At 52.5% G+C, this 27,094-nt stretch overlaps 13 protein-coding genes across 13 annotated transcripts; 8 read left to right on the top strand and 5 right to left on the bottom strand.

The window, feature by feature from the left end:
* Window positions 1-387: 387 nt before the first annotated feature.
* BJX68DRAFT_274633 (uncharacterized protein) lies at window positions 388-2,463 on the top strand (the record flags this gene model as incomplete). The annotated part of the gene is made up of 6 exons (XM_071047695.1): window positions 388-748; window positions 813-1,207; window positions 1,256-1,949; window positions 2,000-2,109; window positions 2,158-2,257; window positions 2,303-2,463. Exons 1-6 carry the CDS (start codon window positions 517-519, stop codon window positions 2,461-2,463), a joined length of 1,692 nt encoding a protein of 563 aa, XP_070901345.1. The 5' UTR covers window positions 388-516.
* Window positions 2,464-3,347: 884 nt separating this feature from the next.
* BJX68DRAFT_232990 (uncharacterized protein) lies at window positions 3,348-4,412 on the top strand. Its single transcript, XM_071039575.1, has one exon. The coding sequence runs from the start codon at window positions 3,356-3,358 to the stop codon at window positions 3,836-3,838; it is 483 nt and encodes a 160-aa protein (XP_070901344.1). The 5' UTR covers window positions 3,348-3,355; the 3' UTR covers window positions 3,839-4,412.
* On the top strand, window positions 4,357-6,392 carry BJX68DRAFT_40557 (putative GPI-anchored cell wall protein Pst1). Its single transcript, XM_071049121.1, has 2 exons — window positions 4,357-4,995; window positions 5,049-6,392. The coding sequence occupies exons 1-2, from the start codon at window positions 4,490-4,492 to the stop codon at window positions 6,190-6,192; spliced, it is 1,650 nt and encodes a 549-aa protein (XP_070901343.1). The 5' UTR covers window positions 4,357-4,489; the 3' UTR covers window positions 6,193-6,392.
* Window positions 6,065-7,945, bottom strand: BJX68DRAFT_232988 (DUF3431 domain-containing protein). The gene is made up of 4 exons (XM_071039574.1): window positions 7,651-7,945; window positions 7,457-7,598; window positions 6,810-7,397; window positions 6,065-6,759 (listed from the first exon to the last, which is right to left on the bottom strand). Exons 1-4 carry the CDS (start codon window positions 7,781-7,783, stop codon window positions 6,657-6,659), a joined length of 966 nt encoding a protein of 321 aa, XP_070901342.1. The 5' UTR covers window positions 7,784-7,945; the 3' UTR covers window positions 6,065-6,656.
* A 277-nt stretch (window positions 7,946-8,222) lies between these two features.
* Window positions 8,223-8,972, top strand: BJX68DRAFT_232987 (uncharacterized protein). The gene has a single exon (XM_071039573.1). The coding sequence runs from the start codon at window positions 8,519-8,521 to the stop codon at window positions 8,735-8,737; it is 219 nt and encodes a 72-aa protein (XP_070901341.1). The 5' UTR covers window positions 8,223-8,518; the 3' UTR covers window positions 8,738-8,972.
* A 1,472-nt stretch (window positions 8,973-10,444) lies between these two features.
* Window positions 10,445-12,102, top strand: akr1 (putative aldehyde reductase (AKR1)). Its single transcript, XM_071039572.1, has 3 exons — window positions 10,445-10,955; window positions 11,005-11,608; window positions 11,660-12,102. The coding sequence occupies exons 1-3, from the start codon at window positions 10,909-10,911 to the stop codon at window positions 12,011-12,013; spliced, it is 1,005 nt and encodes a 334-aa protein (XP_070901340.1). The 5' UTR covers window positions 10,445-10,908; the 3' UTR covers window positions 12,014-12,102.
* An 8-nt stretch (window positions 12,103-12,110) lies between these two features.
* BJX68DRAFT_232980 (NAD(P)H-quinone oxidoreductase) lies at window positions 12,111-13,402 on the bottom strand. Its single transcript, XM_071039571.1, has 3 exons — window positions 13,277-13,402; window positions 12,857-13,215; window positions 12,111-12,770 (listed from the first exon to the last, which is right to left on the bottom strand). The coding sequence occupies exons 1-3, from the start codon at window positions 13,305-13,307 to the stop codon at window positions 12,147-12,149; spliced, it is 1,014 nt and encodes a 337-aa protein (XP_070901339.1). The 5' UTR covers window positions 13,308-13,402; the 3' UTR covers window positions 12,111-12,146.
* Window positions 13,403-14,454: 1,052 nt separating this feature from the next.
* Window positions 14,455-15,911, top strand: BJX68DRAFT_232970 (MDR family NADP-dependent oxidoreductase). The gene is made up of 5 exons (XM_071039570.1): window positions 14,455-15,088; window positions 15,162-15,300; window positions 15,358-15,427; window positions 15,483-15,537; window positions 15,600-15,911. Exons 1-5 carry the CDS (start codon window positions 14,534-14,536, stop codon window positions 15,828-15,830), a joined length of 1,050 nt encoding a protein of 349 aa, XP_070901338.1. The 5' UTR covers window positions 14,455-14,533; the 3' UTR covers window positions 15,831-15,911.
* Window positions 15,912-16,033: 122 nt separating this feature from the next.
* BJX68DRAFT_254114 (MDR family MFS transporter) lies at window positions 16,034-17,740 on the bottom strand (the record flags this gene model as incomplete). Its single annotated transcript, XM_071042841.1, has 2 exons — window positions 16,034-16,699; window positions 16,766-17,740. The coding sequence occupies 2 exons, from the start codon at window positions 17,738-17,740 to the stop codon at window positions 16,034-16,036; spliced, it is 1,641 nt and encodes a 546-aa protein (XP_070901337.1).
* Window positions 17,741-18,639: 899 nt separating this feature from the next.
* Window positions 18,640-20,923, top strand: BJX68DRAFT_232966 (putative C6 transcription factor). The gene is made up of 2 exons (XM_071039569.1): window positions 18,640-20,050; window positions 20,099-20,923. The coding sequence occupies exons 1-2, from the start codon at window positions 18,724-18,726 to the stop codon at window positions 20,869-20,871; spliced, it is 2,100 nt and encodes a 699-aa protein (XP_070901336.1). The 5' UTR covers window positions 18,640-18,723; the 3' UTR covers window positions 20,872-20,923.
* Window positions 20,924-20,937: 14 nt separating this feature from the next.
* Window positions 20,938-23,996, bottom strand: optF (small oligopeptide transporter, OPT family). Its single transcript, XM_071039568.1, has 6 exons — window positions 23,658-23,996; window positions 23,289-23,486; window positions 21,878-23,205; window positions 21,608-21,822; window positions 21,265-21,534; window positions 20,938-21,172 (listed from the first exon to the last, which is right to left on the bottom strand). The coding sequence occupies exons 1-6, from the start codon at window positions 23,700-23,702 to the stop codon at window positions 20,979-20,981; spliced, it is 2,250 nt and encodes a 749-aa protein (XP_070901335.1). The 5' UTR covers window positions 23,703-23,996; the 3' UTR covers window positions 20,938-20,978.
* A 331-nt stretch (window positions 23,997-24,327) lies between these two features.
* On the top strand, window positions 24,328-26,023 carry BJX68DRAFT_40456 (FAD-dependent oxidoreductase). Its single transcript, XM_071049119.1, has 3 exons — window positions 24,328-25,018; window positions 25,069-25,466; window positions 25,514-26,023. The coding sequence occupies exons 1-3, from the start codon at window positions 24,644-24,646 to the stop codon at window positions 25,797-25,799; spliced, it is 1,059 nt and encodes a 352-aa protein (XP_070901334.1). The 5' UTR covers window positions 24,328-24,643; the 3' UTR covers window positions 25,800-26,023.
* BJX68DRAFT_40458 (uncharacterized protein) lies at window positions 25,514-27,088 on the bottom strand. The gene is made up of 2 exons (XM_071049120.1): window positions 26,259-27,088; window positions 25,514-26,205 (listed from the first exon to the last, which is right to left on the bottom strand). The coding sequence occupies exons 1-2, from the start codon at window positions 26,790-26,792 to the stop codon at window positions 25,912-25,914; spliced, it is 828 nt and encodes a 275-aa protein (XP_070901333.1). The 5' UTR covers window positions 26,793-27,088; the 3' UTR covers window positions 25,514-25,911.
* Between the last annotated feature and the right edge of the window lie 6 nt (window positions 27,089-27,094).

Below are 27,094 nucleotides of genomic sequence, written 5' to 3'. Positions count from 1 at the left end.
GGTCAAGAGTTGTGGAGATGGAAACGCTTGGTATTTCCTATCGAGACCCAGCGGGAAGATCGTGGTGTAACACCACGTGACCTCGCTCCGGCCGTTGATGCCTCAGGCACAGATGCCGACAAGAGTGATTCTCGCCTAATAAAGTAGAGGCATGATTGTTGGATCCTCAATCAATGGCCATACTGACGTAGGTGGACGGCGACTCACTCCAGCAGGATTTTGGAGCAATATCGCGATCGTTGCCTTGCGTGACTTCGGAGATCGTCCGAAGCCTTAGGGCACCAATCACGCCCCGCAAACTGCCGCTGAATCAGCGATCCTGGGGTTGCGGGGAAACTTCCACTCTCGTATTTTGTCTCGTCTCCAGTCTCACTTCTTTCTTTCGTTTTTCATTCCTCCCAATCGCTATTATATCTGTCATACTCTCCGAGCTTCTCGTTATTGGGACGTCACCGATGTAGACGGCGAGCATCGATCCTCTCTTCCCGCGCCTAACACTTCCCTCCGCTGCTTGCAATGCGAATCGGCAGGGGATGTGAGCGTTGTCGCCTTCGCCATATCAAATGCACCATTGCCAAAGGAGCTCCAGCTTGCAATGAATGCACCCGCTTATCGCGAGCGTGTCGCCTCGATCCTCCGTTCCGTTTCAAAACAGTCCGCCATGTGTACCAGAAGAGTCAGGGGACCGCATCCAAGTTCGAGCTGGCTTGGGACGACCGACAACCCTGGGTGAAGGTCCCAAGATCTTGTATGCGACCGGTCCAATCAATGTCCGCTTTTATTCGATCCAATCTGACGAGATCTGTTCACAGTGATGTTTGTTGAAGAGTCCGCCGATGAGCCCGACTCGGATGCTCTACCTGAAGCCCCGATCGAGAACCCTCCCGCTGCGGACAACTTTCCAACAACATCACACATACTTGTCCCACATACTCCCAGTCCGCGCGATTACATTACGTCTACCAGCAATTATGGGCGTACATTACCACCATTACCCGGCTCCAGTCCGGATGAACGACGAACAATATCGTCCGTCGGCATCTCACCGAAACCTGTCAGCGGCCCCTCACCACTGCCATCCGTCAGCAGTTGGGCTGATTTATCGCCCTCATTGAGCTCCCTCAGTCCGAATCTTAACGCTCCTCCTGCGATGACGTCACGCGAAGCCTTCCTTTTGCGATCATTTATTCAAAATTATGCGCCGAGGGTATGTCTTTTGTCTCAAATATTGGCCTATCTCTGATCAATTGAACAGTACGATATTTGCGACTCCAATTCCCACTTTTCGTCAGAAGTCCCCCGAAGAGCACTGCAAATTCCAATGGTGCTAAAAGCTATCTTGTCGCTCTCGGCTAGGCACGCGGCAATAATGTCTGGGTCCGATGATTGGGAAGCATCTGAGTACCACAGCCAGTGCGTTGAATTACTTCTAAAAGCACTTGCCAAGCATGAGGGAGCATACGACGATAATCTGCTAATCACCGTGGTCCTTCTACGCGTCTATGAAGAGCTCGAGCAAAACTCTGATGAAAAGTGCCACTGGTTGGGATCTACCAGGCTCCTGAATACCATGGCCAGGTCAGCGTCGTCTGGCGGACTCGCTGAGGCTGTTAGTTGGCAGTTTCTGCGCCAGGCCATCTACGCCTGTCTCGTCGAGTATCAGCCCATGCACCTGAATCTAGAGAATTACGAGCATTCGTCTGTCTTTCAGCGAAGGGATGACGCGGCCTACGCCAACCAGATAATCTTCCTTTGTGCCAGGATTATCCAGCTCCGCTCGGGCCCAAATGCACACAGCTTTGAGGCAGGCGACTGGCAATTCCTCTCCGATAGCGTGGAAAGCTGGTATCGAGAACGCCCCATCAGCTGGCAGCCGTTGAAGTATAAGGAGGCGAACCCTGCGGATAATAAACCATTTCCAGAGCTCTGGATCGTTTCTCCACCGGCGGGTAAGTCGTTCTGTCTCTCCTTCGTACGACTGTCGTGCTGATTGGCCCAGTTGTTGGCCTGCAATATTACCACACCTCCCGGATTATTCTTGAGACTTCCAATCGGCATGAAGGTGTCATTAGCGACTTTGAACTAGCAAAGCGGAAACGTATCGAAGAGGTATACCCACCACCTTTCAGATAACTGAGATTCTGCTGACAGTCAAAGCAAATCATCGCATCACACATCATCAACGTCATCGGACTCTCCAAGTCAAACGATACAGTCGACAATGCTTACTACATGGCTTGCCATCTTCTCAAACGATGTATGTTCTTTTCCTTCTGTCCAGTGCACAAGTTAACTCCTTTAGATGGATTCTGCCTTCGTCATCCCTGTGAACAGCAAGGCTCATTGGAGTTTTTGACCCTGGTGGAGAAGAGATTGGGCTGGCCGACTTCTCAGATCATTCAAGCGCTGGAGGCTGAATGGGGCGAACTTCAGGCTCTTGATGTCTGGAGCCCGCGGTTTTGAAGATTTTGAAATGATGCGTTCAACGAATTATGCCATAGACATACCCCTTCTGTTACGTCGTTACGATACTGCTTGTTCGAATATATATACTCTCTGAATACACTGTGGCAACTTCTAGTCTTCGATAGAGGTCTTGGAAAGAGAGTAATGAAGACACGAAACAAAGCAGCTTTGCCCTGGGTCTTTGCACAAGGCTTGACGCATCTTATATGGTGATTTTGATGTGTGAGGGGATCTAGGTAGGTGATAGCTCAAGGACCCATGGACTAAAAGCTTACCTGACCATCTTTAGGCGATTAGAGCCAGATAGAGGTGGGGTTGTCCACCCTTCTTGAGTTTCTGCAGACTCTTTTGGATCAGCTCTTTTGTGCTTTCATTGTTGCAGGATGCTCGTGATGGATGAGACACCTCTACCCGCTGGTCATTGCTCGGAGCGATGCGAGCGAATATGCAAGGGTATAGCGAGATCTGCAAAGCTGGTGCTGTCGACTACCTTCAATCTTAGCGAGAGGTCCCAGTGCCTACGACGTGGCTCCGAACATCGTTGGAGGGAACTTGATAGACGGATCCCCGATTAGAGGGAACACTGATGAACAATAAACAATCCTGGCTTATCCCATTGAGCTCGACGGGCTGCATCTTGCTGCAATACTCGGGCCAGAAAAGGCCGTACTGACGTTGGTCGCCAACGGCTCCAACCCGGAGACCCCCGGGGAAAGAGCCCTCCAGAGAAGATCACTCCGGGATCTTTGCCTTGCAAGATATTGGCACTATTTTCGATTTGAAAGGTCCTGTGTGGCAAACGCCATTGATGTGGACAGCGTGGGCAAGCACTCCATCGTTGTCGAGCTTCTTCTGAGGCGAAGCACTGATCAGTAATCCAGGGACAGGAATGACCAGCTCCACTTTCATTAGCTGTGAGACATGGCTAACGGGCTGTGGCGGAATATGGCTCTTCTCTCATGCAGGGACAAATGTTGAAGCTAGGATCATGACAGCAGATCCACACAGTCATGGGCGGCTGGCCAATTCTTTTCTGGGTGTTGCGGTTCTTCTGCTGGTGGAGGTCGAGCCCATCTTGAATAACGCCCAGATCACCCTCGCCTGGTCAACACCCTGCAGGGCGAAGCCAAGAGGCTCAATACGCAGCACTCCCGGAATGGCCGGAAAGCCCTCTATACTCGATGTGGCGGACCTCCGGGCAAACAAACCTCTTGGCGAACTAAGTGGCTTCATGAATGAAGCCTATCCTGTCACGCCCAAGATAGAAACCTCAATCAGATGGCGGGCACGACAGCTTAGATCCATTATTGGCCGTTGCACTGCGGTCCAGCATCTGGGTCTGCCCAACAGCCAGCTGAACAGTACCAGGTAACAGTATTAATATCAAGAATCGAACGCCCAAGAATTTTGATGCCTGAATTTAGCGGGGTGTGTGCAGAGGAGCTTGCAGGCGGGAAGTCGGAACGCACCCAGGGTCTGGATATAAATAGACCGCATCCGGGATAGATCATCATAGCATCGGAGCACGACTCAGGGAAACAGCTCTCAATTGCCCTCGTGGTGAGCGGGTTGAGTCCGCCATGAGGCTAGTGAGCAGACCCTGGGCCGGGAGTGGATGGAGACCGGCGATGCGGTGGAGTCAGTGAGGCAGTGTTGTGTACTTGGCATTCTTGACTTGTCTTTGATCCCAGTGACATGATGACAGACGAGTACTGTGAATGGACGAGGGAATACGCAGCTCCGTCTAGACTCAGCATTGGGTAATGAGCTCGATGTCATCGTCGTTGGTAAGGCTCGTGGATATGCGCACAAGAATATCTCCGATGGGAACGTGAAGTCTGAAGAGCGATCCACCATGTCCCCAGAAGCAGGCCAAGCAGACTAGATCTTTAGCTCCATCTCCAGCTCGATCATAATAAAAGCGCCATGGCCCTCCAGGCATCGAATTTTATTGTTGTTCGTCATGTCTTTTGAGTAGTTGTTCCCCTCGTTTTCTTTCCCCATGACGTACATATACTAGTTTATGGTCTTACGCGCCTCAATGATACCCCTACTTTTTTTCTTTTTCTCGCTTCGGGCCATTAGGCCTGTTGCAGCTCAAGACTGTACGATCTCAACCCTATTTTTCGTTTTCCCCTTGCTAACAAACAATGCAGGCTCAACCGACGTCACAATCACGAGCCAAGCGGACGCCAACCGATACTTTGACGACTGCAACGACATTCGAGGCAAACTAACAATCTCATCCGATGCTACAGGGACACTCGACCTCGACGGCCTCGAAGAGGTCTATGGTGACCTCGTCATCGAGAACACAGGGCTCACGGGTATCACGATACCAGACATCGAGACCATCACGGGAACCCTCTCGGTGACCGGCAATGAACAGCTCACGCAGTTAGGGCTCGAGAGCGTGGCCACTATAGGCGGGGATTTGACAGTTCAGGATAACAATGCGCTGGTCGATTTGACCATGAATAACCTCGAGCGAGTGACGGGGGGTCTGCATCTAAGTGGCGGGTTCAACACGTACGTTCTCTTTCTCAATTGACTGGGCGATGCCTTTCTAATAGCTAGGATAGTCTCTCCTTTAGAAGGCTCGAGCAAGTCAGCGGCCAGTCCTCGATCGTCACAACAGGCTCCGCGACATGCGCCGCAATCGACCAGCTCAATTCCTCCTCCGGGGGTGGCGGCGACGACGATAACAACAATTCCGGTCCCGTCTTCCAGAACTCGTACACATGCACGACGGAGACTGCATCTCCCTCGCCAACTTCTACCTCGACCTCCTCCGCCTCAACCTCATCAACAACATCATCGTCAACGACCTCCCCCGAGGCCACCCAAACCGACGCCGCAAACGCAAACCCAGGCGCAGACTCGGGTCTCAGCGGCGGCGCAATAGCCGGTATAGTCGTGGGCGTCGTCGTCGGTGTGATCATCTTCCTCGCCCTCATCTGGCTGTTCCTCCGCGAACGACGCAAGAATCGGGCTGCGACCGCCGCTGCTGCCGCTGGCGCTGCTGGTACCGCAGGAGCCCTAACCGCAAAGGACGAGGAGAAGCAGCCGAGCCAGAGCACCAGTCCTACGACGACGGACCCTTCATCCGGCGGTGGGTTCGCTGCTGGCGCTGATGCGGCCGCTGTTAGTGCCGGTGTTGCTGCAGCAGGAGCAGGCGCAATCCCGCGCCGTCCCGTCTCCACAGCGCCAACAGACCCCTCGTCACACTCGCCCACATCCACTGACCCGTCGTCGACAATCCCTTCCTCGCTCACACCGGGAACCGCGACGAACCGCTCTTCAATACCCGTCCCATCCTCCCTGATCTCGGGTATTAACGGCGGCGCCGCACCGCCTTTCCCACCACCAGGCGTCGGTCCCAGAGCTGGACCAGGAGGTGATACTCGAGGTCTCGGCGAAGGCGACGGGTTATTCTTCACGACCGCAACACCGATGGCTGGCCGCCCGCCGCCACGGCAGCGTCGACCGAGCGAGTCCGAGGTGCCGATGCTGGATAGCGGGGATGTGCATGAGGTTTCAGGAGTTGGTGTCGCGAGGAATGGAGGGGAGAGGGTTGGTGAGAGGGTTGTTGGGGGCGGGGAGACGTTTGAGTTGGATGGTGGGTTTGAGGGGGCGAGGCATCAGAGGGCAATTCATGCGGAAGGGGAAAGTCCGACTTCAGCTTCTGGTTCAGGTCAGGGGCAGAATCAGTCCAGTAGTACCTGATCTTGGCTTTTGTTTGTTCTCATCTCGTTCGATATCCTCTGCTCGGTTTTCCGCTCATTCTTCCGCTGTATATGATGTGATGTGATGGTTATGATGTATAGAAATGAGTACCCATTCCAGTCTATAAATGTCTCATCCTATCCTTTCCTGGTAACAATAAAAAGCAAAGGCTGGCTATAAATCACTAGCACTAGCCAGAGAAAAAGGGTATTAGCCGCTATCCAAGTCATTCCGTTCTCGTTCGCTCTCGCGCGCGTCCTTATTCTCGTCCCCACCCCGACACCGGTTAATGCATTTGCAAGTCGCAGTCAAGTGGTTCGTGATACTATACAAGCGTGCATTGAAAAAAATATGGAAGTGATGCAAAACACAGCACGGGGATGGCCCGTGGGGAATTTTGATGAGTAAAGAAAGAGAAAAAAGGTATTTCCGTCAATCATCTATATTACGTGTAGTAGGTTTGGTTATGAGGCCGCGGCCCGCACTGCCTGCAGTGTTTCGCCGGTGCCTGCTAATGGGCCGCACCATCCGTAGACGTCGCAGCGGCATTGTTCGAAGCGGGGGCAGCTGCATCTGTTAGTATCCTGATTTAGAAACAAAAGGGAAAGTGGACGCACTAGATCTCTTCCATCCCAAAGATGAGATGCCAGATCTTCTCATACACCCAGCCCACGCCGAAACTATCCGTCCGCTCTGTCTCCGCCGCCCACTGCAGCATCCGCTCGTAGTCCTTCTTCGGCCGTTGCAGGATGCGCTCGCGGCTCACGGCAAACTGCCCACAGCAAACATTCCCAATGTGCTCCGGGACCTTTTCGGGGCCGACGTTAAAGATATACTGGTATACCTCTGGGAAGAACGCGCGGATGTCGTTCTTGTCAATGTCGATCTGGGTGGGACTCCACGGGTGCACGCTGGTCGGGCAGCCGGGGTCGTGCTGGCAGCGAAGATTCACGTAGCCCATTGCATCGACGGCTTCGAGACGCAGGTTGCGCAGTGCAGGGCTTGTAAAGGGACCGAAAAGGTCATTGTGCCATTGGTTGATGTTGGAGTGGATGAAGATCGAGTACGGCGGAAGACGGTCGTAAAAGTCCACGATGAAGGAAAGGTACGCGGCGGCTTCGCGGCCTCGAATTGTGCGTGGGACGAGGAGACGAGGGTCAGGTTTTGGGTCGGTGGTGTATATAAACGGGATAGTGTCGGGGCCGCTGTAAGAGACACTCATTAGCTTTCCTCTTCCGATAACAGGATGAGGAGAGAAGCGAACCGTTCTTTCAGATATTCCAATAGCCACGTGAGATCCTCCGCCTGCGTCGCGGCCAATATTAACCCGATCTGGCTGGCGTTGCTATATGACCCCGTTCTCTCGGCGAGTTCGCGGATAACCTGGTCGTGCTGCGATTCCTGTTCTGCGGTCGACGTCAGCAGCGCAACCTCCATCCACCCAACGATATAACGCACCTCGATGATCCCGAGACAATGGAAACGATGGCCCTCCATATAGAAAGAGCACCAAAGAGCTCAACACCAGGGCCAGGAAGGTGAGTACGGTGGTCCGGGGGGCTGGCCAGCGGAAGAGTCGCCTCTTGGGCATTGGGACGGACCTCTCCGCGAACGGGGGAGAGGCGAGCGCGATGGGAGACAGCGCGAAAGATGTACGTCGACGAAATGAGAGAAAAGGTCCAGCAGGCGTCAGGAAACGAGAGGTGGTCACAATTATCGATACATGGATGAACTTGGGAATTTGGCAGCGAGGTCGATTCGTGGCTCACTAACCGTGTTGGGTCGGTGCAACTTATCGGGTGACGTACGTAAGCAGGCCAGCTTGGAATGCAAAACTTTGGATCTCGGCAGGGTTGGAGAAATAATAGGGGCAGATGGCGAACTTTGGCCCAATCGCCTCGCTTTCTGCAAGGTCTGGCCCACGACCCTTTCAAAAGGTTGGTCCTGATTAGTTGTTCCCGTCAATCTGTTGCACAATCTATTCCATATAGCGCCTAGCTCACGCCGCGAGAGTCTGGGCTCTTAAGTGGCTTTATTTAGAATCTTCTCAGAATACTCCGTACTCTCATCCTCCAGCAATTTAAGCCATCAAAGCTCTAGACAACGGCAAGAAACATTCAGGATCGAGAAACATCTGAAGACATCGCAAGTATAGCTTGCCAGAAACTCTTGGAGTCGGGTTCTTCCAGTTGCACCGCCAAGATGCCTGGTATTTGGGCCCATCTTGGCTGCTTCAGGAAATCCCCATCGAGCGGACCGGTTGAATCGATGATTTCGCCGGATTCCAGAACGCAGCTACCTTGTATGCGTAATATCTGATATACCTATGAAGCTGTCACCAGGTTTATATCATACAATGCGCTTTTCCCCTTGGTTGCCTTGGTTGTTGACAAAGGAAATGGTGTTGTCCGTGGGCACGTGCTCACTTTCCTTTCTTTTTATCTCTAGTTTTAGGAGACCATTCTACCACCCTCGCGGAATGGGCCGATTTGAGCACAAACAGCCAATGTACAGTCTTTTCTCGTCGAATGTCAAGTCCAAGTAATAGTTTTATCGTAGAAGAACACTTTGGGCCGAGCTCCTCTGTGTTAGCTTCCACTGCGCATAAAGGGATTTAAATCAGTGGCTAAGCAGTCTGGGTGGTTGGCAAGCTCCTATGAGAAGCATGGATACAACCAAATCACATTCCCCTTTGCTCCTGAATCTTATGGGTTATCAGAGGGCTCTGTGTCATGTTCCTCTTGAAGTCACGATCTTCGGATCTGACATCTTCTTTGGTGTGGAATACCTATATATTATTGCACAGTTCAACAACTATGCGCGCATGGACTCATAAAGGCAGTTCATTCTTCACCAGAGCGAATCACAAGCCTTCTATTGAAGGCGATACGATGTGGCGTCAAATAGACTATACTAGTACTTAGTACTAGTATCCCAGGAATGCAAATGGTCCGCGGCCCGTCGGCATTCTGCAAGTGACACCTGCTTACCCACCAGCACTATACTAGCCTGTCCAGGATCCAGGTCCAAGTGCAATGTGGTTTGCTACATCTGTGAAGACCAATAAGCTCCTCCTTGTTAGCGAAGTATCTTGAACTAATTAGACCAAGTCCATTATTAAGATGGGCGTTAAACCGAAGTGCATGGCATGGACTGTATAAACTATGTCTTGAGTATACTAGCACGAGGACGGACTCTGGTGGTGGTAGCTGGATGCCTTGGGCGTCGGAAAGAACAGTAGAGCTTGAATTAGCGGCCAGCATACATGTTCCTTGTATAGGTCTCAGAATGTTGGATGATAGGTAAACATGTATCTCAGGAGTCACTTGCCAGTGTTATGGGACCTTTCAGGGGCATTTACCTGGCTCCCTCCCAATACGCACGGATCATGATGAGAAGTATCCAGACGAGGCTACAACGAACTCTGACGGAAGTCTCGACATTCTGACACTCCAAAAGAACAAGCTTCTGAGCTCATATTTCTCCCACTATCATCATCTCAGACGATGACGAGAATGGGCAATGCTCGCACCCTAACAACTGAGCTATCAGGTCCACTCGTACGACAACCGATAGATATGGCATCTATGATCGAGCCTGGACCCGGGCCATATTCCGGAGTCTACCCCGGAGTACAGAGCACGCCGCGAAAGCCCCGGTTAGATGAATCCGAATCCCGTACATAGTATCTTTCCCGACTTCAACCGACCTGGTCGGTGCTTTTCGACCGAAGCACGAGGAAAGCAGGTGATTTGAACATGGTGAATGCCTTCTTCGTCTCTTGACTTGGCTGGCCAAGCGGACAACTGGTTTCCACTTTCAAAAGGCCAACACAATGCTACCCGCATTGTCTGCGCACGAGAAGATTAGACAACACATGCCTCGTCAAAGCATCCTCGAAATTTTCAGGCCAGCGCAGAACGATGATCCTGTCGAATTCAACTCCAGCGCCATGTCAACGCTTCGAGTTATTACTGGGGTAGCGTGGGGTGGGATGGACGTGGGGTAGCATAGAATTCAACCGAAGCGCAACGACGGTTTCAGAAAGTGCAACCACTGCGAGAGACCGAAACCGACAAATTTAACCGCTCTAGGATGAGATCGGGATTCCTCCGAGCAACGAAACCGACGGGTTGATTGGATGAAAATGAGGTTGCAATTTATCCGTCCATACGGGAAATTATGGTGCCGGCGGGATAATTCCCTGTTTGGGACGCCGCTGGTTCAACCCCACGGGTCGCGTCGCGGAGGAGTGTCTACCGATTGACATCATCCAGGACAGGTCAATGCGATGGATGGCATTGTGAGAGACTCGGGAGCATCGCGGAGTGCTCAATATTGCTCATTGACGAGTTTTGTCTCGCAAGTCCTCCGATAGCTTTGCCCTCGATTGCGAGTAATTGCAGCGCTGGCTGTATGATGATGCCATCATCATGCCCCACCGAGGGGGTTCTGGCGGGGATACGACCACCAAGATGGCCAGATGAGTTCTTACGCTGGAGCTTTAGTCAGAGAGAATCGATCCGAACACCATGAGTGTTCCAGAGTTCAACCGAGCAGCGTGGCCATTGGCGTCTGGTTCAGGAACCCCTCGAGCAACCCCACCGGAGCAGCGCAAGGGACCTTTTAATTCCCCCTCCTCCCCTCGAACGGTATCCATCCCTCCATCTTTCCCTCTTATTCCTCACCACTCTGTCAGCTATCATCACATACAAAATGTCTCTCGGCAAGAAGGTCACCCTCAACTCCGGCGCTGAGATCCCGTACGTGAGCCTCTGACCCTAGTGTCTACTATCTACTAACAAACCACAGCCAGCTGGGATTCGGCACCTGGCAGTCCGCCCCCGGCCAGGTCGGCGAGGCCGTCTACCAGGCCCTCAAGGTTGGCTACCGCCACCTTGATCTGGCCACCATCTACCAGAACCAGCGCGAGGTCGCCGAGGGCATCCAGCGTGCCTACAAGGACATCCCCGGCCTCAAGCGCGAGGACATCTTCATCACATCCAAGCTCTGGAACACCCAGCACGACCCCGCCGTCGTTGAGAAGGCCCTCGACGATTGCCTTGCTGAGCTGCAGCTTGACTACCTCGACCTGTACCTCGTCCACTGGCCCGTCGCCTTCACCACCGGCGACAACTACTTCCCCGCCGACACCTCCAGCACTTTCCCCGACGGTGACGTCCAGATCGAGGACAACATCTCCATCGTCGACACCTGGAAGGCCATGATCAAGCTGCCCAAGTCCAAGGCCCGCGCCGTTGGTGTCTCCAACCACACCGTCGAGCACCTCGAGGCCATCATCAACGCCACTGGCGTTGTCCCCGCTGCCAACCAGATTGAGCGTCACCCTGTTCTCCAGAGCCCTGAGCTGATCGAGTACGCCGCCAAGAAGGGCATCCACATCACCGCTTACTCCGTATGCACCTCCCTTCACTTTCTGTTTGAAATTGCCTACTAACAAATTCAGGCCTTCGGCAACAACCAGTTCAACATCCCCCTCCTCGTCGCCCACGACGACGTCAAGGCTGTCGCCGCCGAAGCCTCCGCTCGCCTCGGCAAGACCGTCACCCCCGCCCAGGTGATCCTCGCCTGGTCCCAGGTCGGCGGCCACTCCGTGATCCCCAAGTCCGTGACTGCCTCTCGCATCGCCGAGAACTTCCAGGAGGTCGAGCTCACCTCCGAGGAGATCGCCAAGGTCTCGAAGCTGGGTGAGAACCGCCGCCGCTACAACACGCCGTACGTTGCGAACAAGCCTCGTTGGAACATCAACATCTTCGGCGAGGAGGAGGAGAAGCCTGCTGGGCACAAGGTTATTGTTTAGATGGCGGTGTTGAATGTGCTGGTCACTGATGATTGGATGAGCTGTAAATAGGTTATGTTAAAAATGAATGAATAGATGCCACCAACTTACTTGGTTATATTGTATAATTGTATATAATTGTAGCTGTATATGTCTAGATCGTACAGATAATCTTTCCCTTGGTCTGGTTGCTCTCCATCAGCTTATGCGCCTGCACCACATCCTCAAACGCAAAAACCCTCTCGACGAACACCTTGAACGACCCATCGCGGAACCTCGGCAGCGCATTCTCAACAACCATATCCCGCAATTTCCGCTGATAGTTCTCATCGCGACTCCGCAGCGTACTCCCCTCAAACCTCACCCGCTTCCTCAAAAACGGCGAGATATCAACCGGCCCCTCGGTCTTGACCCCACCCATGAACGCCAGATTCACAATCCGCCCATCCATCGCCGCAGCTCGCAGATTATCCTGGAAATACGCCGCGCCGATGTAATCGACGATGACGTCGACGCCCTTGTTATCGGTCGCTTTGAGGATCTCGTCGGCCCAGTTCTGCGTGCGGTAGTTGAAGCCGGCTGTTGCGCCGAGTTGTTCGACGCAGAATTTGATCTTCTCTTCGGAGCCCGCGGTGACGTAGATTGCAGAGGCGCCGGCGGCTTTGGCGAGTTGGATGCCGGAGATGGAGACTGAGGAGGCGCCGGCGTGCCAGAGGACGGATTGGCCTTTTTGGAAGGCGCCGACGAGGTAGAGGGCTTGCGTTGCTGTTATCCAGGTCTAGACGCAAACACAAGAGATTAGCCCAATTACTCCTCAAGATACGACGCTAGTCAATCAAACAGAAAAGGAGCAGAAAAACAAACCTCCGGAACCCCCGCAGCCTCCTCCCACGACAATTCCTTCGGCTTATGAATAAGCATCCCCGTCGCAACAGCAATATACTCCGCATAAGCACCACCATACGCCAGCCCAAAGACCTCATCGCCGACCTTGAAGTCCTCCGTCGCCCCCTCGCCGAGCTCGGAAATCGTCCCGGAGAACTCGACTCCCAGCGTTGGCGGCGCTTGCGGTGGGACCGGGTACTGTCCTTCGCGCTGCAGAAGGTCCATGCGGTTTAGACCGAAGGCTTTCACTTTTACGAGGGCTTGACGGGGGCCCGGGGTCGGGAGGGGGATTTCATCGACGAAGAGGGCGTCCGCGGGGCCGCGGCCGTTTTTTATTCCTGTTTTGAAACCGACGTCAGTGGTGTTGATTGAAAGAGGGGAAGTGGTGGCGGGAGGTACCGATTGCGCGCATGGTCTTTTGGGAGGACATTTTCGTTCGTTGATGCGAATTGAGTGTCGAATGAAAGCAGTGGGTTGGTAAGTGGAAAATGAGGAGAGAGAGGGGTTGATGAGGGTATGATGTCGTTGATCGATAAGAGAGATGAGGAGTGATTGATAAGCAGGTGGGGTAGAGCGATTTTCCTTGGGGCTTCATCGTGGAATTTCTGGATAACCGGCACCAGTGCCTTGATCTGTTATCACTAAAGCTAATTCTGCGATTCAGAGCTCAATTGAGCCAACTGGACACCTTTAATTACCAGTACGGAGTATCCCAGGTACTGGCAACAACTGACAACAGCCCCGGTTATTTTCGAATTCAACCCCTCACCGAAAACGCAGCCTAAACACAACATCACACAACGCCTCCCAAATTCCTTCCAAACCTCATTTCGAACTTACCTGAGCTTGATCCCTTCCTCACTCCACCGCGCTGCCCCTGCTTGAGCTTTTCCGGCGACATGGACGATTAGCAGGCCGCTTCCTACAGCGCCAAACCGCGCAGTCCGAGCTCGTCTTTCCCGTTGGAGAAACAGGAACTATTCAGTCCTTCTTCCAATCATGAAGACATTGGGAGCAGGAGCTAATCAATGATATCATGCTAAACAGTCATCCTATCATCCTTTGTCGTGGAAGGTATGCAAGTCCACAGAGTAATGTAACGATCCTCTATGCACGCCATGGTGCTCCATCACCATGGATAACGAGGCAGTCCTAGAGCCTGTGTCCAGGGTTCAAGCGTGATACAAAGGTGCAGTGTACAGTTTCCTGATGCCTTGCCAACTATATCTACCTTAGCCTAGGCAGTATCCCCATATACCTCGGGACTCGGAGAGATATTAATGAGACCCACTTTATAAGACTGATCCTATCAGCACTAATTTAAGCTTCATACGCCATACATGCATGCCGATTCGAAACTTCTACAGTTCGGTCTGCCTATATGCTTGGAGCTCTGCTCTTTCATTTTCCAACCTTTTCATCCGATCTTCGGGACAATTGAAACTTAAACACACAATTGTTCATCCAGTCCTTACAAATCTCGGACACTTTCGAGCAGAGTGGATCTCTCGGGGCTTTGATGTCACCGACTCGCAGACTTACGTCGCTCCACTCCGAGTACTCCGGAGTACAAATGTCTAGACCTCCCATCCTCCTCTCCCCCTAGCATACCCTATACGCATCTCACGTCCAACCTCACCATCAAAAACCGCCAAAATGCCCACCGAAGCCCGCCAATGGATCCTCAACTCCAAGCCCACCGCGGCTCCCGTCCTGGACGGCCCCAACCCAACCTTCAAACTCACAACGGCCCCCCTCCCCAAACCTAGCTCCACGCAAGCCCTCGTGAAAACCATCATGCTCTCCAACGACCCCGCGCAACGAACCTGGATCTCCGCGGGAGCCGACCCGGAGCGCATGTACTACCCACCCGTCCCCGAGGGCCAGCCCATGGCCTCCAACGGTCTCGCCGAGGTGATCGAGTCTGGGAACGAGGCTGAGCTGCCCGTTGGTAGCATCGTTATGGCCAGCACGAATTGGACGGATTACTCGGTTCAGGAGATTAAAAAGTGCCAGGTGATTAAGAGTATTGAGGGGCTGGATCTGGGACACTTCCTTGGTGCGCTGGGGTTGACCGGGGTGACGGCGTACTATGGAATTAAGGAGGTTGCGGGGGCCACCAAGGATGATACGGTTGTTGTTTCTGGGGCTGCGGGTGCCACCGGCAGTATGGTTGTGCAGATTGCGAAGAAGATTATTGGGTGCAAGCGGGTATGTTTGTCTTTCAAGCCCTCCGGAACACACCATTCTAGCCATGCCAGGGCAGTTAACGAGTATGATATAGGTCATTGGTATTGCAGGAAGCGACGACAAGTGCCGCTGGGTTGAGAAGCTCGGCGCGGACGCCTGTATCAACTACAAGAAGGATTCCTTCAAGCAGGATCTCATCCGCGAGACTGATGGTTTCGTCGAGGTCTACTTTGGTACGTCACCACCCATTCCTCTTTGCAAAACCATGTGTAATTCTGACTGAAGTATAGACAATGTCGGCGGCGAAATCCTTGACCTAATGCTCACCCGCATGAAGCGCCATGGACGCATTGCGGTTTGGTACGTAGCCCTAATTTTTTTTCTATCTCGCAACGCCATACTGACGAAAGTTTAGCGGCTCAATCGCCGACTATAACAAGGGCGAATCCGCAGGCCTCAAGAACGCCTTTGTACGTACCTTCCCTTCCAATTCCCTTTCCCCCACATTCCGAAAACAACCTAACAGTAACAGGAAATCATCTCCAACCGCCTGCACATCCACGGCTTCGTCGTGCTGGACTACTTGCACAAGTTCTCCGATGTTGTCAGCGAGATCGTTGGCGCGTGGAAGGAGGACAAGATCATTATCGACGACTCGATGCAGACCGTTGTTGATACCAAGTTTGAGGATGTGCCCAAGACGTGGATGAAGTTGTTTGAGGGCGCCAACACGGGGAAGCTTATTACCAAGATCGTCCAGTAGACCTATTAATACGGAGGTAGCTGGTGAATGATGTACTGTATATATTGTAATATATCTATTCATGAACGTACTCGAGTTGAGGATTTGCTGCTTTAAGTAGAGGTTGAGAACAGAATAAGGAGAAGAAAGTCTATTAAGTCAAGTCTAAATCGCTCGCTAGATAACAGAGAAGAATATAAACCATGAATATTTTCGTTTCCTCCTTAAACATCCTCCGTCTGCTCGCCCTCCTGCTTTTCCCCTTTCTTTCCCTTCACATTAACCCACTCCATGACAACCACTCCCAAAATCCCCACACAGCTCAAGGCGACGCCCACATAAAACGTCTGCGTCAACGACTTGTTGTACGCAAACAGCACCGCATCAAAAAACACCTGTGGCACATTCCTCTGAATCTCCGTCGCACCCCCCTCAATCAACTTCGTCGTATCGACCTCCGGCGCATAAACCCGCACATTCGTCGTGAGCTGGTTGCTAAACACATTCTGCCCGACAGAAACAAAGACAGCGGCCGAAAGGTTCTCGAGGAACATGACGATAGCCGTTCCGATGGCGATATCCTCAATGGGGAGCGTGCACTGCGGCGCAGCGAATGCAGTCTGCAGGCCGAGCCCGACGCCCGCGCCGAAGAGGAATTGGTAGCCGATCCAGTGGGAGGAGCCCGAGGAGACGGTGAAGGTTGTGAGGAGGCCGGCGCCGACGGACATGAAGATTACCGTTGCATAGGCAAAGGGCACGTAGTAGCCGATGACGGTTGTGAGGTAGCCGCCGGACAGCGAGAAGAAGACGTAGGCGAGGACCATGGGGAGGTTCATGACGCCGGAGCGGATTGCAGATGCGCCCTTTATCGCTTGGAACCAGATGGGGATCTATTCGTGTTCGTTAGTTCTGCTCGGCGGGGATGAAGGTAGGTAAATATAGTGGCTAAGACATACGTAGTAGAGCATCAGGAAGAAGCCAGCGGTGACACCAGATCCAAACAGAGCTGCACCCCAAACATTGCGGTTTCCGAACACGCGCTTCGGAACCGTTGCACGATCACCGCTAAAGTACTGAATGACCGTAAACGCGATGAGGAGCACACCAGCAAGGACAAGCAACGCGATGATGCGCCCATTCCTCCACTCGTATTTCGTTCCACCCCACTGCAGCGCAAGCAGCAGGCAGACAACTCCAGGAAGTAGACAAAGTGTACCAGGCACGTCCATCTGCTTCACCTGGTTCATGAAACCAGTCTGGCCCTTGTCACTACCGGCAAAGGCAGGGATCAAGAAAATGATACAGGCTGCTGGAACAACACCAAGCGGAAGGTTGATATAGAAGCACCATCGCCAGGTCAGCGAGGCGTTGTCAGTGAAAGCACCGCCCATGAGCGGGCCCGCGATTGCAGAGAAGCCGTACATGGCTCCCAGAAGACCGACGAATGTTGGGCGTTTCGGTGCGGGAACGGAGTGCGCGATGAGAAAGAATGAGCCGTTCGTGACACCGCCAGCGCCAACGCCGGCAATAGCGCGACCAACAATCAGAGCCGTTGACGAGGGAGATACGGCGCAGACGAGAGATCCGAGTTCAAAGAGGAACAGCGCGACCAGGTACACCCACTTCACGACGTAGAATGTATATAGCTTTCCCCACATGAGCTGGAAGGCACAGTTTGTCAACAGGTACGCACTGGCATACCAGCCCACGTCACCCAGGGCATGAAATCGATCAGTGATTTTGGGGATGGCGCTCGAGAGGATTGTGTTGTCGAGGCCGACTAAAAACATGGAAAGATTAAGGCCAACTAGAATTGCCGCGAACTTGGCTTTCCCGGGGTATTGTGGCTCTTCTGCGGGCTGCTTGTCGGCAGTCGAGGCCCTCGAGGGCTCATCGTTGCTTTTTTCGGAGAGGGGGGCGTCGGGAGGCATTCCAGGGCCTTTATCAGATAACATTGCGTCTACTATAAGATAGACGACTTCTAATCAGTGTTGCTTGATATATTTAATGAAAACCCTGATGGGATTCCTTTCCATTTATATACCTCTCCTATGTATATTCCATGCCTGTTTTGCGTCCCAATGCGGAAAGGTGGGGTATGCCAAGGTATGAGTCATGACCACTCATGAAGATTCATCGCTCCTCATCAGCTATACTCCGTATATGTGTCCCTGTAAGTGGAATATTTGATTGGACAATTGGTAAATAAGGCTTGAAAATGGGTCTGGGGATTCTGAGCCTTGCCCTTGACATCTCCTGTTTAGTGTTTTGACTCACTATGTATCACTTGTCCCACCCTTCAATAACACTGTCAGCCTTCGGATACTACTTCCCCAGTGCCTACTTTCCCCAGCATCACCGTCATAGTCGAAGATATCGAAAGAGCTCTCAAACTACCGGCCGGCAGTGTGACCTTGCCTTGAGGAGCCCAGTTTTTATTAATCGGCAAGGTCTCGGGCCTAATTGCCCAGAAGAGCGTACAGCGAGATTGAATGGCTTATACGCATGGATGCTCAATTGTTGTTGTTGTTGCTTAGCTGGAAGTCCGACTCTCGACTAGCCGATGTTGAGTCGAGTTCGACGCACGCGATATCGCGGAATGCAACGGTGTCGAAGAACCCAGAGGGAGCACAGATAGTACGGGACCATGGGCTGGTGTATGCAGACTACTACCTGATCGAGTTTGGGACTCGACTCCTTCGTGGACGTAGATGATTGAAAGATAATGAAAGATATATGATAATTAATTCATGACAAGAGTGCAAGTGGTGATGGTGGAACGGGACCCACTGATCGGCTGAATTACGCATCGCGGCTGGCGAAGAAAAGGCTCGCCTCGACTCTTCAACTCTTCAAAACTCACACACAATGGCCAGCGGTTCAAGCCGCCTCCAGGGGTCACATTCGCTGCACGATGAGCAACCGCGACCCTGACTTTCGACACCAGCTGGGCAGATTCCGTCTCGATCCTCCTCCCTCGCAGCTTCCTCTCCCAACCTCAACTCCCACGGTCCCATCACCGACGTCGGCCCCCTCCGTCTCCGCGTCGACGCCCCCTCCGCCTCTCCGTCCCTCCTCCCGACCAAAACGCGTCTCGACAGCATGCGACTTCTGTCGCAAGCGGAAGAAGAAATGTGATTTTCGCTATCCTAATTGCTCCGCATGCACGCGAGCCGGTGTCCGCTGCACCATCGCGCCGCCTGGGCCGCAGCTTGCCAACGCCTCCGTTCCCCGCGACCAGCTCGAGAAATTGCACGATCGAGTACAATGGCTGGAGGATGTGATTCGCCGCAAGACCGGCATCGCGGTAGCCGACAAGCCGACGGGAAGTACGCTGGATGAGGACGGGGATCCCAATTTGTGGCACCAGTTACCCGCCATCATGATCAAGGTGACTCCTGGCAGCCCTCAAGACCACGCCTCCACAGTAGGAGGTTCAACAACGGGTGTCGAGTCCAGCGCTAGTCCTGCTTCTGCCAGTACCTCACATGTAGGGACTGAATTGCCCAATGTCGGCGAGATCTTTCGCGACAAGCTTGAACACCGCCAGCCGTCTGTCGCCCGACCGGCCATCTCGGTATCGGCGCCGCGCGTCCTCCGTCTAGCGTCGCTGAGCGAAGCGGAGCGCGTAGCCGGGCAGTATTTTGACAGTATGGGATACCAGTATCCATTCCTGCATCGAGCAGACTTCTTTGATCATTTACGACGGATTTATGCTGGCGAAATACCTACGCCCGAAGTGCACTGCAGCTATCACATCACCATCGCCATTGCCCTGCTTATCGGGTCAGCTAATGATGCAGAGACCCGAGCAATAGAATTCTATCGTGCAAGCAATGAAACACTTTCAATTGCGCTGCACAGTGAAGATCTAACTGCTCTGCGTGCGTTGCTGAGCCTGGCCCTGTACACCATGTTTGCGACGGCCGGTCCCAGCGTCTGGCACGTCCTGGGTACTGCCTTGCGGCTAGCCAGCAGCTTGGGTTTACACAAAGCCCGGCAGCCAACAACCCTAGTAGATGATGAAATGTCGAAGCGCGCTTTCTGGAGTCTCTACAATCTGGACCGGCTCATTGCGAGCACGCTAGGCAGGCCACTAGGTTTGGCCGACGAGGACATCACTGTCTCTCTTCCTCGTGAACTCAACGACGACTGGACTGAAACACCAGGCTCCAGCTCCATGACTATCCCAATTCAGGTTATACGACTCCGTCGCATTTTCTCGCGAATATACCGTTACTGTGGGCTCTTCTCTCCTTACTCGTGTGATCTATCTAACAAATTCAAAGTATACAGCGCCAACCAACCTCCACCCACTCCTACTGAGCTTTCACTTACCCTTCGCCGTTTCCGACAAGAACTCGACGACTGGCGGACGAGTAGCCCTATATACCCTCCTGCTCTCCTCTACTCAACCAGCTACTACGACTATCTTCATGCGACAACGCTTCTACTTCTCTACCGACCAAGTCCTCGCAACCCAACGCCCGACCCAACCAGCATCATCAGCTGTGGCAGTGCCAGCATTGCCGTTATTCGTTCCTACTGGGATAGTTACTCCATCGGGAAGCTGAAGTGGATATGGCTGACTCTGAGTCAACTCTATTTCGCTGGTATCACAATCCTGTGGTGCCTGAACCGAAACTTCCACTCCGTCAATGAGGGTCTTGGCCCGGTGTGGGAGCCCGACGAGCAGACAATGCGGCGGGCCATTCAAGCTGTTGTTGTTATTTTGGAGGAATTTGGAAAGCGAAGAGCTGGAATGGACAGGTTGGCGGAGACTTTCCGCCAACAAAGTACTACGATCTTTAGCCATTTGGCGTACCAGCAGCAACAGCAGCAACAACGCCAGCGGGCGATCCCACATCATTTCCATCCGCCACAGCCAGAATCGAACCCGGTATTCATGGCGCCGCCTGTACCACTGGCGCCGATTCTGGATGATGTCTTGCTGGTGGATGCGTCGGGCAATATGCCTGTCATGGATCCGCAGATGGCGGAGCAATTGTTTTACTCGTATGATTGGTTTCAGGAAGAGATGGCGACGTATTATACCCTATAAGTCGCAGGTGCGGCTTGTCTGTTCAAACTTTATGGAGCGTTTCCAATGCATATATGATATTAAGTATTATCTCGGTCTAAAATTCCATACATACCGGTAGATGCAAATCACCACCAGGTAGTAGGGCCAAAGGACCCTTCAGGCGGAAGATGCTTGTACGGTGTTCCCCGACCATCTGCGGTCCTCATGAACACTTCATTCCCCCACCATCTCAACGGACCAGCCGGTAACATGATGCAGAAGAATATAAAAACAGTGCAAACCGCAACACCAGAGTCTAGCGCCGCACTAAGAACATAATCTACTCGCGTCAGCATACAAACTCCCGGACACATACATTACCTCACCATGAGAAACAATGGCAGGGAACTAAGCATAAAAGGGAGCACATACTGTACTTTGCCCACCAAGCGGGCTTCCTTCTCTTGATCCACCCGTTGAAAACAACATTGACGACCCACCACGAAGAAAAATTGATCCCCGTAGCAGGCGGCACCATGCTCATTGCGCCAAAGGCCACGGGCCATGAAATGTAGTTGAGGAACTGCCAGCGGCGACCGAGCAGATATGTTACTAAGACGACAACGGGCCCGCCGAGGAAGAACCAAAGGAGGTTCCCGTATATTTGACCAGGGCTAAAGTTGCGGCCGGGGCCGAGAGCACCTAGACATCATTATTTGTTAGTGATTACACACGGGAAGTGGGCGGCATAGATGGTTAGAGGTAGGCGGCTTACCCCACAGGAGAGAGGATGAGAATGTGACTAGGCCGTGGGGGCAGGTAAAGTTGCCGTCGGCATGAGGCGTGCAAATGTCATCGATGCGAGTGATCATGAACACTGTTACGCCGCACTGAACTACTGCGCCAATTAGGGTTGCGAGGCCTTGAGCGACGAAGAGAGTGCGCGGTGCGATATGAAGGTAGTGGGCTAGCTTCATGTCTGCAACAAATCTGTGGCAATGGAGTCAGCTTTCTGGCTCGGCAAATAGGCCGAGGCGCCACTCACTCTAACCCTTGTGCAACGGCCACATATCCGTAGAACTTGAAGGTCATGTTGGCGACGGGTTTCCCAAGAAATGCGTAGCCGCCTATAAACTCGGTAATAAGATTCAGTTGATTGCTCGTAATATTCGTCAGAGCCTTGATGATCCCCACTGGGATGAAGTAAATGATTGGCAGCACGAAAGCCAGCAGGACTGCCCACGCGGGGAGCCCAGTCTCCCATACCTCGCTGGTTACAATGCTCAGACCGAACATCAAGAGCGTAACTGCAGCAAACCACCACCAGGGAACTGGACGATATGACTCCATGATTCGCGCGTGAACGTCTTTCTTGTGACGTCCACTCCATTGCTCGAGGAGCTCCTTTCCGTGGTACAGTGCTGTATGGACAAAGATGCCAGTCAGATTGGCAAATGCCACACCGTACGTGACGGCAAATCCCGCAGAAATAAACATCGGCGAGTAGTTGCGGTACTCGTCCACATTAACGGTACCGTTGCGATTCATAACACGACGCATGTCATACCTGCGACCAGTATTATCAAAGGTATTAGGATCGAGGAGCGGCAAGTAAGCCGAGTACCACGTGTTAGTATAGTAAATCAAAGGGACGAGAAGCCAAAAGAACAAGGCAAAAGATCCCATGACATTTAAGCCGGCCCAAAAGGGGACAAGAAGAGGGCTCTGATTTGCAAAGACGACTTGCGACCAGTCAAAGGTCAGCATGGACATACCCAGGCCTGTTCTGTGACCGAAAAGCTGATTGAGAACGACATTTGATGGTGCGATCCAACAAACGAAGCTGAAGAAGCTAAGGGCAGTAAAGAGGTATCCCGGAAACAGATACCAGATCGCGCCACCGATGAAGACCAGAAGGAAGAATTTCAGTCGTGTCATGGTCCAGCCATCAGCCACTTGATTCGCCTTGGAGTGCAACGTGGATAGCAGAGCCGCGTTTGAAAGCACTTGCGGCCAAATCATGTTTGCAGGTTCCACAAGCCAGCGCGAAACCATCCCAGCCACACCAAACCCAAACATCTGAGTGGTGATACATAGCAGTACTTGAAAACCGCCCTGCGAAGGCATCTTGTAGAATTTAACCATTGCCTCAATTATCTGGGTAGCAGCAGCTGACCCAAATGATACATTGGCCATGATTGTGATCAAGGCGTGCTCTTTGATGTTGAAGCTGCGGTCTGGGTTGAGCCACCCCAATGGCATCCAACGAGCCCATGCACAGCCGATTGGATACGCTACAAGCTGGGCGACCAGCGCACTGATTGTAACGCTAGGCTGTCGCAGACTAAAGAACTGGTTTAAACCACTTCCAATCTATAGTGTCCACTTAGCGGTTGAAAAAAGGAGAGGACCAAGAATTAAGACTAAATCCGGAGATCATAAAAGGAAGCGCATACAATTGTGAAGAGAATGCCAATAGTCCACATTCGCACGGTGTTGACAACCATTTCTGTGTCGTCGACGGGGCGAACAACAGCCCGGACCTCGGGGAATGGCGAGTCTCCCGCCTCATAGGGAAGAATCTTCTCGGCTTCGGCGTCGTCCAAAACCTCAGTCTCAATATTATTGATTTCCAGGTTATCCGGCTGTGATTCCTGGCGTAACAAAGCGGTTGGGTCAGCAATTGGCCTGCATGAGCGGTACACAGCCCGACCAGATATTACTCAATGCAGTAATACGTGGGAGGAGCCCGGAGTCGTCCGGCATCGGTTGGTGCCTTGAAGGACAAGTTGCCAATCAAGGCAACCAGTTGGAATGTAACTCACTATGATGGAGCCCTTACGAGTGGACTTGTTCTCGACCGCTGCCATGATCCATGAACTACGAGCCCACCAGGGCCACTTGACGTCGGAAAATTGAAATCGGGGCCGCAGGAAGCGATTGTGAAAGGCAGGTGGAGCTGGACCCTTGTGGGATGGTCATTGATCATCCAGATTTAACAGAGATTTGCCGTGATCCTGAAGCAAGGGCCCGGGCCTCTTAATTCATGAAAGGACGCTCAAATGCACAACGAGGTCCGTGATTTGGTTGTTGTGGATGGGAGCCTGGAGAAATCAGGGGAGGCGGAGAAAAGATCCTGCGAAAAAAAGAAATGAAGTCATGCCTGAGGCTTGCATTGCTCTGTCCCCACCGCATTGCCTTTTGCGCAGCATCTTCCATCTTCAATTGTTGAAGCCATACACTCGTTCTCGACAAACTGTATACTTCCTCATCCGGCCAGGCACTTGCACTCCAATGCCGATCCACAAAACCCCCTCAAGTTTCACAGACCGACAACTCTTAGCGAATCAATAGCTTGGATGACGGTCGCAAAGTGCGATCCCTGTCGGAAAGACCCGCTCGCCGAAATGTCCCCATCGAGTTAAGCCAGCCTAAATACGGATACCCTGCCGGCATTCTTACCACAATGATGACAATCCGACCCTCTCCACAAGCTCTGACTCGTGCTAGCGGAGTGGAATGGCGACGGATCACTATCCCAGCAAATCCAGACTTTTACCCAGCGGCTACAGCCGACCCTTCCTTGTCCGCCATCGGCGCAGACTCAAAGGCGCGACATGACAGGGGGATACCCTATCTTTGTTTATCTGAGGGAGATGGGGCTTTCCCCTCTCGTGTGCCATATATATTGCCGTTTTGCCGTCCCTCTCACACAGTGCCTTCAACCCTGGCGAGAAGTTGTTGGCTTCATACCCATCAATCACGCACCGTGCATCATTCGAAAGATACCTAGCAGTAAACATCAAGCGGAATGGGAGACTGCGATCATTCCTTCATCGACCCCCCTTTCCCGCAGCGCACAATCATCATACTTGGTGCAGGAATCATAGGGTGTGCGGCGGCTAGGCAGCTCCTCCTCAATGGCTTCTCTGTCACCTTAGTAGCAGAACACCTACCAGGTGACCAGGACATCTCCTACGCCTCGGCCTGGGCCGGAGCGGCCTGGCATGCTGCGGGCGGGATTAGCCCTGAGCATCGCTATGTTCAAGCCGTGTGCTATCGCCATTTGCTGAAGATGGCCCGTGAAGAGCCGGACTCTGGGGTCTGCATTGTTGATGCTCGAGAATACGTGGAACAGCCTCCATCTAAGGACTCTTCTGCTTGGGGAAGGACGATCCTGCCCAAGGTATGGCTTGTGCTCGGTACAGTCGGGTAATAACATTAACAGTGTTGCAGTTCCGCGATTTGAACGCTGGTGAATATCCTACCGACTTCAATTGTGGATGGGCCTATCAAACTGTCGTTACGGATCCGACACGCCACATGCCATATCTGCGAGACAAGATCAAGTCCCTCGGAGGTACATTCATTCGGAAACGAGTCGAGGCTTTAGAAGAACTATACGCACTGTTTCCCGACTCGCGTATCTTCATCAATGCCAGCGGGAACGGCAGCAAAACGCTGTTTGATGTGCAAGACCAGAAATGCTTTCCAGAACGTGGCCAGAATGTGTTCTATCGTACAGCCAACTGCAATACGTTCTACTTTCAGAATGGCAAAACGTACACTTACATCATTCCTCGACCCTTATCCCAGGCTGTTATCCTAGGAGGCGTCAAACAAAGGGACAATTTGTAAGTTGGGAAATGTTATAATCATGATCAGGTACTTACAGCAGCAGGTCACCGGAAGTTGACATGGATATTGCCCGAGACGAGATTGCCCGTGCACATTATCTGGCCCCGGAAATCGTTCCAGAAAATCCTCCTGAAGAGTCACTAAGCTACATAGTCGGAATTCGTCCTTCTCGAGAAGGTGGTTTCCGACTAGACTCCGAACAGATCGGGAACCGCCTCGTCTTGTCTGCCTACGGCTTCGGTGGCGGCGGATACGCTTTTTCATACGGAATTGGAGATGCCCTAGTGAAAATGGTTGAGACGGCTGAAAAGAGTATCGTCATACTCTGATCTCTTACTTTGAACCGCCGCCTTAAATCAGGATCCTCCCATCATTGTTTCGATAACTCGCAGACACCAACCACTGTCACATTAATCAATACTCAGGTGGCACGCCCGGCATTTATTCCTCGGCTTTTCTCTTCTTGCCTACAACGTTACCCTGACGGGCCGGACCGAACATTGCATCCAGCTTCTTCTGCCCTTTCTCTTGCTTTTCCACTTTCACTTTTTCTGAAACGGGAGGCAACCCCTGGACACGCATTTTCGCGTCATCGAGTAACTCGACTTCGCGTTCCCGCTGTTTTTTCACGGTCGGTACGGACCACGTGTTAGAGCTTGCCGATTTGTACGCCAGCTTGTACTTTGATCCCTCCAGGACCGTCTCATACGTATTGGCGTCGACCTTCTTGACGTGCTGGACTCGTTATCAGCTGCGCAGTCTACCCACAACGAAGGTTATAGACTTACTTGATGTCCAACAATAAGCCAATGATACTCTGTGCCAACCGGTGCACCACTTCCCTGTGGAGCCCTCCTCGCCCGTCTTTTATTTGTCCTATAGTCAATCCTCCACAGATCGGGCTCCTCCTTTGTCTCTTTCCAAACGCCTTGGTCGTAGTTCCAGGTGTGCGAGCCTCCAACGGCCATTCCTGAGTAATACTGTCCCTTATATGACTTCAAGGCGTTATAGCTCCCCCCAGCGAATGCTCGCCCTTCTCCAGTTTTCTGGACCGCGTGTCCTTCGGCTTCGCCCAACGTGTGCTCCGTTCGTTCAGGCGTCTCTTCGTCGGTCTCCAGAAACGGTTCGAAGGCATCTTCGGGTGTCATGGGCTCCGTTGGTGAGTCACAATGTGATTGACTTAGAGCGTCGGAATTAGTATCGTGCTCTTGAGCGCCCGCCCGCGAATCTGGAGAAGTGGGGACATGGTGCTCTGGGGGCGACAGGTGGTTTTGTTTTTGAGCCGCAGATCGTGACGATGTCTTTCTGCGTTTGGGTGGCATCTTGTAACTCTGAACGGGGGTATTATTGATCTTGCGACAATAGGAGAGGAAGGTAGGTACAGTTCAAGATGTCGATGTAAAAGTTGTGATGTCATGCATACTAATCCCCGCGGTTGAACTCAATTCTATATTCGACGTGGAGAAAGGTGGTACTTAGGCTGTTGATGTTTGACTGACACTCAAGAGATTTATCAGTACATTTATTCAGTTGTATTTATTACAAAGGTGCAATTTCATTTCTTAACATGAATATCTCCTTTGGAGTCAAATCATGGCTATACATATATGGCATTGCATAATAC

This window comes from Aspergillus pseudodeflectus, assembly GCF_044049435.1.
Source record: "Aspergillus pseudodeflectus strain CBS 756.74 chromosome Unknown BJX68scaffold_12, whole genome shotgun sequence".
Lineage (NCBI taxonomy): Eukaryota > Fungi > Ascomycota > Eurotiomycetes > Eurotiales > Aspergillaceae > Aspergillus > Aspergillus pseudodeflectus.
Note: the sequence above shows the minus strand (reverse complement) of the source record. Positions and strands in the feature narration are given on the sequence as shown.